We start from the raw sequence: 18,959 nt of genomic DNA, 5'->3' as shown, positions 1-18,959 counted from the left end.
GGAGTAGTTTAGGAAAAATAGAATTTTACTCTGCTAAATTACCTCACTCGTATATTCAAATTCTCTTATGTCTTCTAATACAGCTTTTATAAATGGTATGTAATTTTCTGTTATATTTTCTCATGTTTTTTGCTGGCATTAAGGAATGCTATTGGTTTTTGAAAGTTGAGTTTGTATCCAACTATTTTGCTAAATTCTCTTATTCTAATAACTCATCTGATTATTTTATTAGTGTTTCTACGGAGATGTTCATATAAGCTACAAATAATGACAGTTTAATCTCTCCCAATTCTTTTACATTTTATGTCTTGTCTCATCTTGGAGCATTAGACTGGTCCTTTAATACTATGTTTGACAGTAGTGGTGAAAGTGGCATCTTTATTTTAATGGGAAAATACCTAAATATTCTCCATTCAGTATGGTGTTTATTCTAGATTTTTGGTATATAATTTTTATGAAGTTAAGAGAATTTTTTATTCCTAATTTTCTGGGAATGTTGATCATAAGTACGAGTTGAATTATATCAAGTACTTTACTATAACACCCATATATGATTAACACTTGTGGAAAATTTCTTAGAAATGTATTCATAATACATTTTTTTATTCTTATAATCTCTGCTGTATCTGTATTTTCCTATTTTTCCTATTTTTATTCTATTTTTTACATGCATCTTCTCCCTTTTTCTTATTCAGCCTTGCCACAGGTTTGTTCTTATTAATTTTTCAAGGAACCATGAATTCTGTTGGGTGCAAATGTGTTCATTACGGTTGTTTATTTTTTATTTTTTTTTTAACCAATATATAATGTCCCTCATTTTTCTTTATGATGTTTTTGCCCTAATATTAAATTTGATATCCCAGCTATCTATATCCTGAATAATATTCCATAGTATGAATACATCACATTTTTATTTACCAATTTATCAGCTGATAGACACTTGGGCTGTTTCCACTTTTTGTTTGTTTGTTTCCACGTTTTGAATATTATGAATAATGCTACTATGAACATCTGTGTACAAGTTTTTGTATGGACGTATGTTTTCACTTCTCTTGGGTGTATACCTAGGAGTGGAATTGCTGGATCTACATGGTAACTCTATGTTTAGTATTTTGAGGAACCACCAAACTCTTTCCCACAGTAGCTGAACCATTCTATTCCCACCAGCAATGTATAATTATTTAAATTTCTCCACATCCTGACCAGCACTTGTTATTTTACATTTTTTTAAATTATAGCTGTCCTGATAGGTATAAAGTGATATTTTGTTCCTTTTGATTTGTATTTCCTGAATGACTAATGGTGTTATCTTTTCATGTGCTTGTTAAATACTTAGTATATTAAGTATAATTTACTTATATTAGTATATTAAATATAAGAGTACTTCTTTCAGTAGAATTTTCAAAGAGCCTCTGTGCTGTACTTTCTAAGGTCTTGTACGTCTGAATGTATCATCTTTGATTCTTCACATTTAAATAATAGTTTATCTGGACATAATATTCTAAGTTATTTTCCTTCATCACTTACAAAATATAACTTCATTGCTTTTTGTCTCCAGTGTTTCTGTTAGGAAGAGTAATGTCAGTCTAAGTCTTCCTCTTTTGTGAACTATCTGCCCCTTCTCTCTAGAAGCTTTTCGAATTTTGTGTTTGTCTATAATGTTCTTAAATTTCACTGTAATGTCTCAAAGTTTGTTTTTTCCATATTTTATTTGGTGCTCCATGAGACCTTTGAAGTGGAGTCCAAATATTATCTTTAATATTTGAAATTCCTTACTTACGATTTCTTTAAATATTATCTTCCCTAAACCCATTTTCTTTTTCTGGGACTCATACAGATATTGACATTAGTAGTAGTAATTTCGTATATGTTCATATTTTCCATCTCTTTCCAGTAACTTCTGGAAAAATTCCTTGAGCTGATCTAGATCTTGATTCATTTCTCAGCTATGTAGCCATTCTTGTTTTTATCCAATTTATTGGTTTTGTTCAACTACTACATATTTCATACCAGTGTTTTCATTTGCTTCTGTAAAACTGCTTGTTCCTTATTATTATCGTCTTAACTCTGTGAGGATCTTTATTGTGCTTATTGTAAGTTCTTGATCTGTCTTCTCCCATTCTGCTTTGTCTAGTACAGTTTGTTCCATTTATTGTCTCTTTTGTTGTGATTGTACTCCTCAAATATTTGATTATTTTTACCTGTGAGCTTGTTTTTTCCTGGGTTTATCAGCTTTCTTAGCTGGTGATAGGTGTACAAAGAGGAGAGGCCAAGGTCAGGGCCCTAGAGCATGTGCTTTAAGAAGTGGGTGGGGAGAATCAGGGGGCATTTCCCACAGCAATCCGCAGGCACCAGAGACAGACCTTGAACCAAACTCGGGGTCCAGTCCTGCTGTTTGTTTTCTACTGATTTGCTCCCAGTGGCTTATTTCTCTGTGTGTTTGGTGACATTTTATTACATATCCCTGCACTTTGGAACTTGAGCTCTGAGCTTTGTTTGAGGCCTGGATTTAAAGTGTGTTTCTCTAAAGAGTATTTGAGTTTACTTCTTCCACGCTCTTAGGAACCTTACCACCTCAGGACCATTTCAAATTCAATGTTCAGCTTAAGGATTCGGGAGTTACAGAGATAGGATGAATTTCAGCCACAAATGCATGTGACTAAGAACTCCTGTAGAAGGTTCCCCACCCTGCCACCCCACCCTGAGCTAAGTTTGAGTCAAGAAAAGTCTCTTTTTGGTGAGGCCAGGGATTTTTTCCGCCCCCCTTCCCAGCAATGAGGTCACTCATTGGGGGTTCCATCATTTTGCAAGAGCTTATAATCTGACCTCTCGCCATGCTAGTCTGAGGCTTTCTTTCCCTATGACTTCCTAAGGCAAATTAAAATCCAGACTCAAGGCCACTGGGGATCAGCAGATATCCTCAAAGCAAATGTTGCTTTCTATGCTTTCTTACCCATTCCTCCTCCCTACTGACCTCTGGTTATTCTGGCTTCCTTTACCTTACAGCTCAGTCATGCTTTGAAAAAGTTTTTCTGTGTGTTTGTTAAAATTTCACCCAACAGTTTAAGGGGTTTTATATATTGAGAGAGAGTTCCCTGTACATCTAATCTTCCATAACGTCAAAAACAAAAGTCCTATATATGTTTTGCATAAAAATAGTTACATCTATATATAAACATATAAGCATTAATGTAATTAATATAAAACTATAATTGATAATATGTAAGTATTTAATAGTTCTATATTAACTGTATCTTCACACTATCCAGTTTGTAAGTCAGACTGTCCCATGTCACCTAGAGTGCATCAGGTGTCCTAATGAAAGAACAGGAGTTCCATAAAGGAAGACGGGTTGACAATGGTAACTTCATTTACTAAAATGGGACTCTTTCTGTATCAGTTTCACCAGAAACCCCAAAGGCTGAGAACAAAGCAATAGGTGCCAAGTCCATCCACATTCTAAAGGGAGGAGGAGCTAGATCACCTCTGTACCACATGCTAAGAGATTATGAAGCTGGGAAGCCTAGCTCAATACTGGGAAGGATTAGCTCAACAGACACCTCCAGGCTACGTGAGAGAACGTAAGAGCGTTGCTTTGGAAGCAGTGGTCAGTGTGCTGGACATTTCCCTTCTCCCCAGCAGGAGAGGTTGGAGGTGCTTCCTCTTCGTGCCAAAGGAGGGGGCACTTCAAGAGGACCATTCGGGAGATTGACACAGCCTGTGGAGTTTGAGGGACACAGGGACTGGTGTCTAACTCACTTCTAAAAGTCTAAAGACAAACTGTAGGTGGCCAGCTCCTTGGGAAGACAGAAGAGGAGAAAAGGCTGCATTTGGAATGGCTTGCACTCTCCAACTTCCTGTGGGGCTGATGTGGCTCTCAAGAGAGGGAGCCAGATGTGGTCATTTTAAGAAGGAATGCAACCAAAGGGAACACCTAGAAGGAGGAAATGACCTCAGTGGAGGGGGCGCTGCTGGAAACTAAGGGGTTGGGGGCAGGAATCCTAAATAAGTAGAGAAGGCATGGCCTACAAGGGAACTACAGGTGAGAGATCCCCAGTGACAGAAATTCTGGAGAACCCACGAGAAAGCACCTATGAGAAAAGAAGCACTGCAATCGGCTACTCCCCGAGGACACTAACACCCGTTTACAATTCTAGCAATCAAGTAAGACCTTAGCTCTTCTTCCATGGCTACAACAGGAGAGTGGGCCCAAAACAGCAACTGGCAGGTGGGGAGGAGGTGGTGCGTGAGAAATAGAAATGACACTGACCACGAAACCCACTCTCGCTAGATTTCCAGGCTGGAGGAAGGGAGAAGTTTTAAATTAACATTTGAAGTTTTGATATGATACTGGCTGAGACTTGTTAATACCTAGAAGAACAGAGACTATTTTTAAAATGATGATGATAACTCTAACTCGTTATCTAAAGGAGACTGGAAAAAGCTATAAATTCCCCCAGGCATAAGAATAAATATTACAGCATGTTTGTAGGGGCACGCATGAGAAAACAGTTGCTTTCTGTTTATACCTCTCAAAGTCTAGATTGTTCCGCAAAAAGATTGCATTTGAAAGGGCAGAAGAGCAGATCGGGGAGATGGAGAGGTTGGCATGTCCTCCAACCCTCACTGCCCATTTTTCATCCCCTGGCAGCCTCAGTTGACAATGGGGAGAAGTTTTATTGGATGAAGTTTGGCGTTTTAATGTTACCTAGACTGGAAATTTTTAAAACCAAAGAAAAAAGGCTAATTGTCCTGTTATTTCCTGGAGAAGCTGTGTGAACCACCCACGATTTCATGCTGGAGAGAAAGGAGAAGAACCAGGAGGTTCACAAGCTGCCATGGTGAGCGGAATAAATTGCTCTCTGCTTGCATCCAGCAAGTCCAGCTTGCTTGTTAATCATCACATTTACTTCTGAGTATCATAATGTACTGCCGTTTATATGCGACAGGATGTTATCAATAAGATAAATTTGATTACATGTAAGAGCTTTAAATAGCAGAAACTACTATATAATGGGAAGTAGCCATGGAAATCCTATAAGCCACAGAGATTGAGTGATTATCTTGCTGAAACGCATTTACGAGAGTTGTCAAACTTAAAAATTAATTACCTGTTTTCCTTTTATGAAACAGGCAAGTGTTTCTCATTTGCTGTCCTCTTCTGTGATGACAAGAGGCTATCAGGAGTATGTTGCTGTGTGGTCTAAAGTCTGTTCATTTCCACATCCTTCTATTCTATTCTCTGTGTTACAGGGCCTAGAATTACGGAAACTACATTTCCCAATCTCCTTTCCTTCAAGACTCTGGATGTGATTTCCTTCTGCTAGTGTGTTCATGTGAGATTTCACTGGTGGGAGGAAAAAAATGGCATTTCTTTTTCTCTGGCAGCACGTAGCAAAATGGTAGGCCATGGTAGACATACAGTTCTACCTACTCTCCCAGTGACCTCCTATTGGGCCCCTATTTCAGTACTTGGGGCAGCTCTGCTCAGCAGTGGGGCTTCCCTGCATTTTTCTTACCTAGGTAAACAGCAGCAACCTCCTAATACTCTGAACTGCTGAGTGTTAATGGCAAGTTCCCTGACTCCTGCAGGTCTAATAATGCCATTAGCACCTCAGTGCCCTGCACTCAATCCTTTCTGCTTGAAAGGCCTGCAGTGGTTTCTCTTTCTGACTGAGCCCTGACGGATACAGCTGATATTTTCAAAGAAATAAACATACTTAATGGGTTCCTTTAAAAAAAGTTAAAAGTAATTTCTTAAAGCTGTAAGTGAGGCATTAACTGCCTTTTTAAAAGAAACTCATGCTATGAAGAGAGAAATTTGAAAATGGATGTTTAGAAATGTTTATCACTATGTGATTTTGTTGCCCAAAATAATGTGTTAAAACCCAGGATTTTCAAAATAATGAAACAAACTGAATTACATTGTTTTCAATAAATGGTAATAATCTTTCTTTACTGAGAGAAATTAGGACTTTTTTTACTGTTAATAAATAAAAATATTTTCAAAATATTATTTCATTTGTAAAATATCCTTTTTATTTCTATTTTATGCATGTTTTAAATGTACATACTACATTGATTCAGTAGTACATGTATGTGATTTCAAAATAAATACAAAGACTTATGGCAGAGGCACAGATTTTTATAGCTATGGATACACACAATCAAAAAAGTTTAGAAATAAGTACTTTAGGACACATCGATAGTATCACAGTTGATGGAAGCGACTCTCTCAGATACACTCATTTTGATTAGTGCTGGCTCTTTCTCACCAAAATTTTCTTCAAATTCCCACGTGCATGGCCAGGTAGCCAGTCATTACTGTAGTTGCAGAGTAAAGACTGGACTCTCGGGTCTATTCCCACAGTTTCACTGGGCATAGAAACCTCGTCCCCAAAGAACTCCTTTACCCTCAGAGCACGAAGGACAGAATAGCTGTGGCCTCACAATGGCTGGGGAACGGAGGTAGGGTCGCTCCACTTAAAAGTATGGGCATTGTCCCACCCCAACACTTGCGCGCACACACACAAGCTGAAAATGCCTTCACATCATCTGGGTCTCTGCTCCAATGTCACCGTATCAGTCAGAACCTCCCTGAGCACATTATACAGCAGCAGGTCCCCATGCCCTGCCCCCAGCTTTATTCTTCTCCATAGCAGTCATCACCCTTTCACAAATGTTATGTTTTGTTTATTTGATTATTGTCTGTCTACCTTTCTAGAATGGAAGCTTCATGAGTATACCAAGTTTTGCCCATTCTACTTGCTTTTGTTTCCCTAGCATCTTGAAGAGTGCCTGACTCATAGCAAATAAAATTCATTGAATGATAAAATACTTTCCCAGCTTCCCTTCACCATTATATGGGAACATGACCCAGGCTACGCTAATTAGAAGTACTTGCCCAGAACATGACTCTGCTGACTTAATCCTCTGACACAAGTAGAAGGAGAAAAGCCAGGTATAGGCAGCTTCGGAGCTGGTGTCCAGCCCCTGTCCAGTGTCACTGTGTCAGCATTGCAAGCTGTCATGACTGTACGTGGTAGTGTTTTCACTGGACCAGATCTGGGGCAGGATTTGGGGTGAGGTTCTTGGCTTGTAGCTTCTAAGCCCGATCTCTAGCCTTACCAGGAAATTCACCCAGCATCTTTCTAATAAAAATGTCTTTTCTGCTATAAAACTTTAAACACAAATTTTTTAAATAGACTTTGGAGTGAGATTGCCTGGGGTCAAACAGCAGCTTCATTCACCACTAACCAGTTAGTAATGTTGACTAAACCACGAAACTGCTCTGAGCTTGTTCCCACATTTGGAGGTGGGTAAAATCAGAGCACTACCTATAGGATTTTGGTGAAGGTCAAATAAGACATTGCATGTAAAATACCCTGGGACCTAGCTGCACACTTGCAACCCTAGGTTATATAAAGCCAACAAAAGTTTGTTTTTGACAAACTGTTGTTTTAAACTGAGTGCTAACATTTAAAAGTTACGGCATTTCATAAAAATGCTAGATTTACTTCTCTTGAAAAATCAGAAGCTCTGGCAACACTGGGACCACACTCCTACTTTGTTTGTAACTAGGAGACTGAGCTGAAGAGTCTAGTTTCTTTGGAGGAGGTAGGAATCCACCTGGCCTAATTAACTCTTGTGTTATCTACCTGGCTTCTGCTGTATGGTTTTGAGTTTGTAGCCCTGCACTAGGAATATAAATATTTTCTAAAGCAAAGTTTGGCTAAATTGTCTCTAAGAATTTTTTCAGGCCGATTGGGCTTTCGATTGCTGCACAGTAATTCCGAAACAGTGGAATTATGCCTAAACAATAGCCATTTAACGTTTCTTTCAATTGACTGGGTTTACGTGGGCAGTTCTCTGCTCCATATGATGTTGGCTAAGATTGTAATCATCTGGGGTGCTACTGGATTGGGACATTGAAAACGGTTTACTCACATGGCTGGTAATCGGTTCTGTCAGCTGAGGGCTCTGTCTCAGTACTCCTTCTGTGCTTTGGGTTTTCACAGCATGGTAGCTAGATAAGAAACAGAAAGTGAAAGTTGTCAGTGGTAATTCCTGGCATTCCATAGAAGTCTCAGGATCTCACTTCTGCCACATTCTGTTGGTCAAAGCTAGTCACAAGGCCAGCTGAGATTCAAAAGGGGAGGGGTGGGTGGAATGGGAAGTATGCTTCATCTCTTGATGTAAGGAGCAACATATATATGTTACAGAGAAGATTGTTCTGGAAGGGGCCATCTATGGAGACTAGTGGCTACATAGAACTAACATTTTATGATCATCTCATTACTCTGCCTTAGTGTAAGAATGGCTTAGGGTGGAAGAAAAGTCTCTTGGTAGTTCAGTAAAAAGGAATTCAGAATTACTTCAGGTTGCCTCCTACCACAACGTATCAACAGTTAAGTTACTGAAGACATACTTCCTGTAAATTATCCCGCTTCCTCAGAGCTGGTTTAAATTTGCTACATCTTAGAAAGCTGGTTAAACAAATCTGTATTAAGAGGAGAATAACTGCTAGCATTCTCCCTAACCCCTCCTGCATATTTACCTTTTAAAATCAGATGCTTGTGAAAATGATAAAATGAATATTTTATTAATGTAACAAGCAGAGATTCATTCATTAAGTCATACTAGTTTCCTCTTCTGTTGATTCTGGACATATTAGGATTCCAGCCAAAATATAAAAGGTTATTCCAAAGTTGGCCACAGCTAGACGCTGACAGAGACCTAAGAGGAGAGACCTGTTAGAGGGGGAATTCCTGAGTCTAAGCAGTTGCATTTTGGTTCATGCGGAGGATGATTGAGCTGAGACATAGGTAATCTAACTTTCAAAACGTAAAATCGCATAATCAACGTAGAGGTGAATCGTTTTAACCTTGCGATATTGAACACAAGGGTCTAGAGAAGTGTCTGACCGAGACTTCCCAAGGAAATTTGAAGCCCAAAAGGTAAATGGGAATATTAATACAAATGGTTAAGTTTCAGGCAGAGGGAATAAATAAGGTGGGGGAAGGAAGACAGTAAGAGAAGCTCAGATACCTGGAACAGAGGGTAAGAAGAAACAGAATAGTGAGAGATGAAGGTTGAGATGTAAGAAAGGGTCAATTTAGGCAGGGTTCAGCAGTCTGAACTTTATTTTCGGGGCAATGGGGAGCCACTGATTTTAAACAAGAGTTAAGGTCGCTGAGCTTCAGAGAAGTGACTTGTCCTAGTTGTACAATTACGAACACAACCAGACACTAAATTAACTCCTAAATATTTCTAATTAACTAATACCTAATGCATTAGTACGAATTCCCCGCTGCCCCACGTTTATCACTGAGTTGCCAATTTGAAGGCAACGTAAACGCATCTAACTCGCCACTGGCTCTGCGGAAATGGCTTCAGCGCTTCAACCGGAAACAGAAAAAGACCACTGCGGACGCCACCTAACGGCGGGCTACAGGCAAACGAAGTCCGGAAAGCCGCAACACCGGAAGGGGCCGACTGTTTCCGGTAAAAACCCGACGGAGCAGAGGCTCACAGGGCGAGTCTCGGAGATTCCGCCTGTGTACCCAGCGCTCTCGGCTCCGCGACGTCGTGTGCCCTCTTCCGCGCAGGCGCGGAGAATACCACGCAGGCAAACACGTGTGCAAAACCGTGCGCGCGCCCGCTCCCCGTCGGGCGCATCGATGCTATTTCGAGGGTAAAGCTTTTGGAGCTATAATGAAGCTTTTGGTCTCTGAACTACAACTCCCAGCATGCCTCGCCTCTTATATTGGTACGAGGTGTCGTTTCCCAGGATAGGTTAAGAAATTTAAGTGACAGTGACGTACCAAAGTGAAAAAAATTGAATACGTTGTTTGAAGGCGTCGTTCACAGAAGCCCCAGTGGCCTAATGGATAAGGCATTGGCCTCCTAAGCCAGGGATTGTGGGTTCGAGTCCCATCTGGGGTGATTGAGTTTTTGCCTTTAAAATGCGTTTTTCCTTTCTTAAACCATCGTAGCGAAACATGCAAACGTAGCTTTACTTTTTAAAGATGAGAAGTGTATGTGTGGTTCTCTTAGGTGTTGGGCTACAGTTTACAAGAATCAGCATACTCCTTTTCCTTTCTCTGATTCCGAGAAGTCAATACGTTGAATTGTATTAGCCCCTGTAGAAATAAAAAAGGATCTTCTCAGCGTGTTCTAAGTCGACACCCACACCCCACCAGGTCATTCTATCGAAACTCAGTTAATGGCGTCTTAAATGACGCACTCATGAAAGGACTTCCTTTTCTCTCGCCCGGCTTGTTTGCTTTTCCCTCAACTTCTTAGGGCGCCGCTCGGCGTTGGATTACTAAGCCTCTGCAGAGAAGGGAAGTGAGACATTCCACTGCTTCGCAATCGTCAGGGGGAGCCGGCAGTCTGACTCAGATCGAACCATTAAGCGGCCGGGCTGTGGGGGGAGGGAGCGTGAGGGGCTTGGAGCGCCAGCGGGCACCGGGCTCGAAGGACGGCAACATGGCGGCCCTAGGGTCTCCGGCGCGCACTTTGCGAGGCCTTCTACGGGAGTTGCGCTACATGAACGCAGCCACTGGCCGACCCTATCGCGACACCGCAGCCTATCGGTATCTCATGAAGGCTTTCCGTGCACATCGGGTACGGAAGCCCGTGTCCGGGTGCTCCAGCGTCCTTTCCCCGGGTTGGGAGGAAGAGGAGGGGATTGGAGGGGGTAGGGAGCGCCGGGCCTTATCGCCTGCATTTCCGAGGCTGACTCTCCCACCCAGACCCGGTTGCGACCAAATAAACGCAAAGGTTCCTAGGTTCCGGTACATGGGCTAAGCCCGTGACTAACCAAGGGTCGGCGGGAGAGCAATGTCGCCCGGGGGTGGAACCGTCTCCAAGGATTTCATTGGCTGTCTTTTGGCTTGTGTTGAGGGGAACGTCTGGAAACTGAAATGGAGGAAATGGGGAAAAGAAAAAAGATGTACATGGTGGAGAGTCACTAGGCACCGCATCTATCCAACACACTCCCCGTCCTTCTCCTGGTAAAGCTATTCTGAGAAGCAGTAACTGTAATAACGTGTGGAATATTGAGAGATTCCTGAAGAGCAGGAACTGCGCTTAACTTATGTTATATCCCCTTCACCACTTTACAAAATGGTGCTTTGTAGAGCGGGACTAGAAACGTGTAATGAGGTTGTACTGTAAGTTACGTCATTAACGTGATATATGACCAGATGCATTTTCTCCTTCTGTAGCAGATGAATATATAAATATATGGGAAGCCATCCTTGAGAAATTTCATTGTGAAATCCACACTCCATATCGCCCTTAGGCAAGAGAGAATGGAAGATAGTTTCATTTTTCAAATTGGACAGCTGAGGCTCAGGGACTGTGATCTGTGCAAGGACGTGAAAAACAACTAGAATCTAGGTTCCCAAATACGAGTCTTCCATTAATTACTGTCTTTGGAGTTATGGATCTGGCTTGGACAGAAGTTGCAACCTCTCTCAGAAATAATAAATTGGAGAGTCAGCTTGGGCTTTAGGGAAGGAAACTTACTGTCCTTTGAGCAGTGTGGGAAAAGGGAGAACCATCATCCTAAATGTTGAATTTTTGAGCCATGGCAATGGGAATGCAAAATGTTAGAACTGAAATTCAGCCAATTGTTAACAGGCCGCAATATTAGGAACTTGGCTAAAAAGGACAGGGTCCTTCCTGTCTTCTAAGAAGCTTACAGTCCACCTGAAGATCTATATGACCAAGCACTTAGAATAAATAAGTCTCGGGGAGTAGGCAGCAGGGGTTCTAATATAAAGAAGGGGTAGGCTTTCAGGAGGAAATTGCATTAAGCAAGGATTTGAAGGATGAATTTGAGTTAGCAAGCAAATGGGGACTGGGGAAGATGTCCAAGTGAAGCCCAGAGGTAAGAAGAACTAACAGCTGAGAATGGTTAAAGCATGAGATGTGGTGGGTGAAGTGAAGGAAGATGAGGTAGGTGGTAGGCAGGAATTTAAATTGTATTGTAAATGTGTGGGAGGTTATTCTAAGATTTTTAGGAATGTAATGTGTTTATAGTTGTCCCTTATGGAGGCCACATTATTGTCCTCAAGAGAGGCTTGGTAATGGCTGTGAAATTCCTCCGAAGTAAATCTGAAATTCATACTAAATATTCCAGAATGCACATAAGGATATGGAGAATGGTTTCTGTTTCCTGCTGGTTCAAAGCTAACTCAATAATCACCTATGCCCGGCTTCTCAATCCTTTCCCTAGGCTGAAGGGGTTCAGTTGGGGAGGAACTTCTCCTTTTGCCTGAGGGAAAATAGAGTTTTCTATTTCATTTGATCTCTTTTGGTCTCTTGTGTTTCATTTACTGTGTTATATTCTTGACCCTTCTCTCCCGACTCATGATTCAGGCCTAGTTGAATTAAGATCATTATTCCTGGTCCTACACTAACATAGAATTCCTATTTCATATCCTGCGAATTCAGGTATATATAATAGCAATGGATATTACCCTTTGTTGATGTTTGACATTGGTATTAATCTCTCATACATTTTTAATTATGAAAAGTTAATTGATTAAAGCAGATGAATTCTATTTTTGAGCAGCTAATGCGTGGCATTTTCACATATGTGATCTGCAGATCTTTTTTTTTTAAATTAACGTTTATTGGGGTGACAGTTGTTAGTCAAGTTACGTAGATTTCAGGTGTACAATTCTGTAATACATCATCTATAAATCCCATTGTGTGTTCACCACCCAGAGTCAGTTCTCGTTCCATCACAGTATGTTTGATCCCCTTTACCCTCATCTATAACCCCTTCCCCCCTTATGATCTGCAGATCATAAACAACACATTGTTTTTCAGATTCCAACCCTAGATATTTAAATAAAGAAAGGTCGAAGAAAGAGGATTCTGTAGGCAGTGGCGCCAGAGATTCATCCACACTTGGACAGGGCTCCTTAAGTCATTTGAGGTGATGTGCACATCTATCTCACCCTTCCTGCCCCTTTCTCACCACCACAGAACACAAAACTAGTCAAGTAAAGGGCAGTGGATTGACTTCCTTCATCTGGAAATTGTGATGAATTAAAAATAAGAGTTTGGAGTCACTGAGGACTTCAGAACGGCTGTGAAGTTTCCAGCTTCTTCAGGTCATCAGAATCCAGATTTTTCAGATGGATAAGTGACTTGCAAGAGCGAGTATAATTAAGTAATACAAATATTTGCATATTACTGTAAAACCTTTATTTTGTTACTGTTGAGGACAAAGCTATTTTTCAGACAAAATAAGTTTTAAATTTTCACTGAAATGAAAGTCACATGCCACATTAACCAAAGTCCACAGTAACATAAGCAGCCCTTCGTTTTGTATGAAGGGGAGAAAGTTCTACATTATATTTCCTAGGTGACATTAATGATCAGTGACTTGATAATAGTTCCCCACTTCTGCCATTAACCAATCACCAAGCCTCTCTGGGCTTTAGTTTCCTATTTTGTATAATGAGACAGTTGAAACCAGATGAATTTTTTCCAGTATTAAAATGTGAGGTCACTCGATGACACACCTCAGTGAAATAGTTTGTAAAAATTCCTCTTTGATAAACTCAACAAATACAGAGTTCCTCTATATATGTATTAAGTATATATATATATACACATATATATGTGTATAATTATAAGTATGTATATATACGTATATATGTGTGTGTGTATATATATACACATACGTATATATAGATATATACGTATATACGTGTATATATATACACATATATATATACACATGTATATATTTATATATACACACATGTATTTCCTCTGTGGAATTGACTTTCATTCTAGGGAAAGCTTGCTTGTTAAATCTTTCTCTGTGGCCCTGTAGCTGGGCTCTTACACAGCATCTGACCTTGCTACTTCTCTAGGTCACCAGTGAGAAGTTGTGCAGAGCCCAACATGAGCTTCATTTCCAAGCTGCCACCTACCTCTGCCTCCTCCGCAGTGTCCGCCAACATGTGGCCCTTCACCAGGAATTTCACGGCAAGGGTGAGCGCTCGGTGGAAGAGTCAGCTGGCTTGGTGGGTCTCACGTTGCCCCAGCAGCCCGGAGGGAAGGGCTGGGAGCCATGAAAATGGGGAGATTCCGTGGATGCTGCCTTCAGAGAAGAATTTAATTATTTCTATCGATATGTATTTATCATTAAAACTTTTTTTTAAGTTTAGGTTTTTTTCTCTGTAATTTGTTGGCCAAGTGTTTCTCAGGGAGGTTTTATCTTTATTCTCAGTGAATTGACTGAACTTCTTAACACTAGGCTGATTTAAAACTGTTCTTTTTTTATTTTAAAAGTAACACAAGCCTATGGTTAAGGAACTCAAATGGTATAGACATAAAATAAATCCCTCTTTCCTTTTCCCTTGTCACTCCCTCACCCGTTCCCATTGCCAGGTGGAAAGAATTACTAGGAGTTTTGTGTGCTTTTTCCAGATATTTCCTGTGCATATACAAACATACAATTATACATGTATACATTATTTAAAAATACTCAAATATGTGTTACAATTCCTGGTAGGAAACAGATGGCAGACTCAAATAGGGTTACTAAGGAGAGTTAATGGAGAGATATATAAAGACATGGCCTGAATTAAGGTCAACAAGAAACCCTAGCAACAGTGGGGTGCTATTATTACCTCCCTGGGCCAGACCAAGGTGACCCTTAGGTAGAACATGGCCACCACTCAACTACAGGCCTCTGGGAGGAAGACCAGGGAGAGGGAGAAGGAATGAGCACACTGACTTCTATCTCCTGCCTTCTAATCTTCATGTCAAATTGCACTTGCTCTTGAATTCTCTGTCAGGGTGAAAGGCTCCACCATGCACTTGGCTGACCAAGTCAAAAACTTGGGCTTCACTCTGTATTTCTCCTCACTCTCCACATCTGATCACTGAGCAATTTCTCCTTCTGCAATGGCTCTAACATCCTTCTGCCCCCTCAATCTTCACTGCCTCTCATACTTCAAGCACTGATAATCTTTTGGCTAAACTATTAAACTAGTCTATTAAATGGCCCCTTTGCCTTTAACGTCTTGAATTCCTCAAATAAAAATTATTCTTTCTGTGAAATACCAACAGGTCTTTTATCTGTGCCCCGTTGGTGGTATGTCAGTTTCTTCTGCTATAATTGGGAACATGTCTTGTAACCTCTTTATCCCTAGACTGCAAGGGTAAGGATCATGCCTCATTTATCCAAAGCACCTTCCACAGTGACTTACACACAGCATTATTCAATCAGTGTTTTGAATGCAGGGGTCCGTTCGCTTCTACTCCCTAGGAAGAGAACAGTCTGAACAGAACTATTCATAAAGCTTTTCAAAATACCATTTCTCCTTAGATACTAACTTAATAGTATTGAGGTCAAACAAGAATTTATTCAATTGAACAGATTAAAAACTAGAAATGTTTAACAGACTTTTTCCCCCCTGGTTTATTTCATGGACATGGGCATATTAACTGAAGATGTTTTGCTACAAAAAAAAGGAAGCAAAAGATTAGTATAAGTTGATGGTTTTCTTTCTTTTGTTGTTACAATACTATGCATACAATGAACAACATTTCTAAAGAAAGGTATTTGACACAGAATTGCCTAACAAGGTAAGAAGTGTTTATTATGGGTTTGAACTCATCTAGAGCTAGATTTTAATTCCACTTCATAATTTACCAGCTGTGTTATCTTGGGCAGGTTAGTTGACTTGAGCTTGTTCCCTCTTTTGTAAAATGGAAATGCCAAGAAGTTTTTTAAAATAAAACATTTGCATAGTACATGAGTGCCTGACAAAAAGAAAATCTTGTTTTCATTTTTTTACTACACTCTCATTCTTTTATCATGAACCCGTCTTTCTATTGCCACCAGTCTTCTGAAGTATACATAAACTATTTCTTATGGTTTAAGTAATTCGCTCAGGCCATTTCTGTCTATATGTAATCAACCTATACTTCTTACTAACGTTCTTAACCATCAAGCATTAGCTGAACTCAATGTTAGAAATAGAAGGAATTGCTTCTGGAACATGAACTGTATTAATGGTAATCTTTTCTATACTGGGAAGATGCCAGAACTAGGGGGTTGGAGGTTGTGACATTGTGTTAATTCACTACTCTTCATTTTTGACGTGGTAACTGCTTTGTCACTTTCCTTCACTTTACTGTCTCTTACGTGCTTTCCTTTACCTTCAATTGCTTCCTCTCCCTGAATTCTATTAGCACTTAGCATATATTTTGCATAAATCAAGGCTCTTCTTTCTAAAAACAACGTACTCTGCTTGTAACTCAAATCCTTTTTAGCTACTATCTAATCTTGTTCCTCTTCCCAAACTAACGGGATGAATATGTTCAATGAACAAATTATTTCCATTTTCTACATTTTTTAAACTTATGAAATAAGTTGTAGTGAGGTATAATTTACATATACTAACTATACCCCCTTTTAAGTATACGGTCAATGAATAACGATGAAGGAATGCACCTGTGTAATAACCACCCCAGTTAAGCTACAGAACATTTTCACTGCCCCCAAAAGTTCTCTTGTACCCCTTTGCAGTCAATCTCCCTTCCCCATACCTGTGCCAGACAACCACTGACCTGTTTGCTGTCACCATAGATTAGTTTGTCCTGTTCCAAGTTATTTCATTTAAATGCAGTCATGTACTCTTTTGAGTTGGCTTCTTTTGCTCGGCATACTGATTTTGGGGTTAATAATCCGAGTTGTTGCACATATCCATTTTTTGTTGCCTATTTATCCTCAGTCCACTGAAGTCTGGTTTCTGCCCCTCTGCTCTACCAGAACGTCTTCCAAGGTTACAAATGAACTTTAGACCACTAAACCCAGTGGATCGTTGCTTATCTTGCTTCGTCTCGACAGCACATTTGACTCTAGTGACCCTTCCTTTTCCTTTGGCTTTCATGATACCATATTCCTGTTTTCTTCTCTTACTCTGGCCATTTGTCTTCAGTTTCCTCTTCTGTGTATCCCTTATATGATGGTGTTCCTTGGGTTCAGACAAAAAGAAAATCTTTTTGGGTGATCACATCTATTCCAAGTCTTCAATTATCAAGAGGCTAACTCCAGTCCAGGCCCCCCTGCCAAGCTATAGACCTGTGTGTCCAGCTGCCTGGCAGACAATACCCCTTAGATGTCTCAAAGTAATCTCAAATGCAATGCATCCAAAATGGAACCTCATCATCTTTCCCTCTAAATTGCTCTGGTGTCCCTTGGCAGTTCATTGACACTTTCAGTCACTCAAGTCAGAAATCTGAGTAATTCTAGCCTGTTGCCTTTCCCTCACATTCTCAGTTGAGTACTAAATTAATTAGATTCTACCTCCTAAGAATCTCTTGAATCTCTGTGGCTACTACCCTAGTCCAGCCTCATTTTTTGCATCTCTTCCCTGAACCATTGCCCTCCCTAATTGGTCTCTTTAACTCCAGATTGCTCTTTTCAATCCATTTTCCATTATGCACAGATCTGATCTTGTCACACTCTGGCTTACACTTCAAAGTTCAACAAGGACCTCCAGGATTTGGCCTTTGCCATATGTCTTCAGCCTCAACTCTACTCTGCTAATATTTGACAGTCTAGCAGGCTGAAATTCAGTTCTAGGAGCCATCGTCTTCCAATATTTTGCCGTTCCTTATGCATGGAAAGCTCTATCTCCTAATCATACCTCCCTTCCCTAGCTAATTCCTAATTCATTCTGCAGATCTCAGGTTAAATTTCACTTTCCTCTTCAACAAGCATTTTTGAATGTCTACTATGTGCTCCACACTGGCTTAGGTATCCTTATCTTTCTACTCTTAAAAAAGTGAGTGTCCTTTTTCAAGCAACATGGTTTGTATATGTTTATTGCTTTCAATGCCTCTGTCTTTAATAAACCAATCAACTAGCTCTCAGTTCAGATTTGGATTTTGCTATTTCTCCTTTCCATGTTCTTCAGATATTTATGCAGTTTGACTAGAACTGTTTCTGGCTATAAGGCATTGCATTATTGGTACTCTGCTTGTCCCTTGTGTGTGTGAGTGTTAGGGGTACAAATACAAACATGATAAGAATAAAGCGTTCACATACTAGGATTATGTGAGGGGAAAAGACATCTGCAGTTTTGAACTAAAGGCAAGCTAATCCAAGGCACATTCTGTTTGTAAGGTAAGTTTTTAATTCACCCAACTAAAAGACACGTCATTTATGCAGGATTTCATTTTTTTTTTTTTTAAATTGGGGAAGGGGAACAGGACTTTATTGGGGAATAGTGTGTACTTCCAGGACTTTTTTTTTCTCTCCATGTCAAGTTGTTGTCCTTTGTCTTAGTTGTGGAGGGCGCAGCTCAGCTCCAAGTCCGGTTGCCATTGCTAGTTGCAGGGGGCCCAGCCCACCATCCCTTGGGGGGACTCGAGGCATTGAACTGGCAACCTTGTGGTTGAGAGCCCACTGGCCCATGTGGGAATCGAACCGGCAGCCTTCGGAGTTAGGAGCATGGAGCTCTAAACGCCTGAGCCACCGGGCCATCCCCCAGAATTTCAATTTTTAAATCTACATTTAAATTAACAGGAACCATGTTTATAAAATTTGATAGTAGGTATGTACTGATCCCCAGAAGAACTGCAATATTAAATTTTACTATATAGCCTTTAATTATTTACCATATTTAGTTTATAAATTACTATAAAATGAAGAGTTGTCTGCTCTGGACTGCTAGAAAAGTGTATGTTACTTGTACCTATTCTTAATTATCTAGTGGCTAGCTAGCATGTATAAATTATATAAATATAAATGTATAATTCCTATACATATTTTTCTCACATACATATTCATCACACAGAGATAACTAGATATATAAGAAAACAACACCCCATAAGTAAAAACTGGCAGAAACAACAGACAACAGAAAGAACCACAAAACACTTCAGATATTATAATTAGCAACGTGGAG

The 18,959-nt window shown here is 40.1% G+C and overlaps 2 protein-coding genes and 1 non-coding gene across 3 annotated transcripts in view; all 3 read left to right on the top strand.

Moving 5' to 3' along the window:
* Window positions 1–5,966, top strand: part of UBN2 (ubinuclein 2) — an 81,839-nt gene extending 75,873 nt beyond the window's left edge. Inside the window, exon 15 of the mRNA XM_033098592.1 lies at window positions 3,401–5,966. Coding sequence (XP_032954483.1) covers window positions 3,401–3,439 — 39 coding nt within the window. The 3' untranslated portion in view covers window positions 3,440–5,966. The remainder of the gene's footprint in view (window positions 1–3,400) is intronic.
* A 3,906-nt stretch (window positions 5,967–9,872) lies between these two features.
* TRNAR-CCU (transfer RNA arginine (anticodon CCU)) lies at window positions 9,873–9,945 on the top strand. The gene has a single exon. It is a non-coding gene; the product is annotated as a tRNA-Arg (tRNA).
* A 473-nt stretch (window positions 9,946–10,418) lies between these two features.
* On the top strand, window positions 10,419–14,200 carry FMC1 (formation of mitochondrial complex V assembly factor 1 homolog). Its single transcript, XM_033099243.1, has 2 exons — window positions 10,419–10,629; window positions 13,905–14,200. Exons 1-2 carry the CDS (start codon window positions 10,492–10,494, stop codon window positions 14,106–14,108), a joined length of 342 nt encoding a protein of 113 aa, XP_032955134.1. The 5' UTR covers window positions 10,419–10,491; the 3' UTR covers window positions 14,109–14,200.
* The last annotated feature ends 4,759 nt before the right edge of the window (window positions 14,201–18,959 follow it).

The sequence above is a fragment of the Rhinolophus ferrumequinum genome, chromosome 26, assembly GCF_004115265.2.
Source record: "Rhinolophus ferrumequinum isolate MPI-CBG mRhiFer1 chromosome 26, mRhiFer1_v1.p, whole genome shotgun sequence".
Lineage (NCBI taxonomy): Eukaryota > Metazoa > Chordata > Mammalia > Chiroptera > Rhinolophidae > Rhinolophus > Rhinolophus ferrumequinum.
This window is presented reverse-complemented; position numbering and strand designations above follow the sequence as displayed.

Excerpts from the sequence above, each read along its gene's own strand:
- FMC1 (XM_033099243.1), top strand. The coding sequence starts at position 10,492 with ATGGCGGCCCTAGGGTCTCCGGCGCGCACTTTGCGAGGCCTTCTACGG. Across the intron at positions 10,630-13,904 it reads AGGCTTTCCGTGCACATCGG|GTCACCAGTGAGAAGTTGTG; the intron begins GTACGGAAGCCC and ends CTACTTCTCTAG.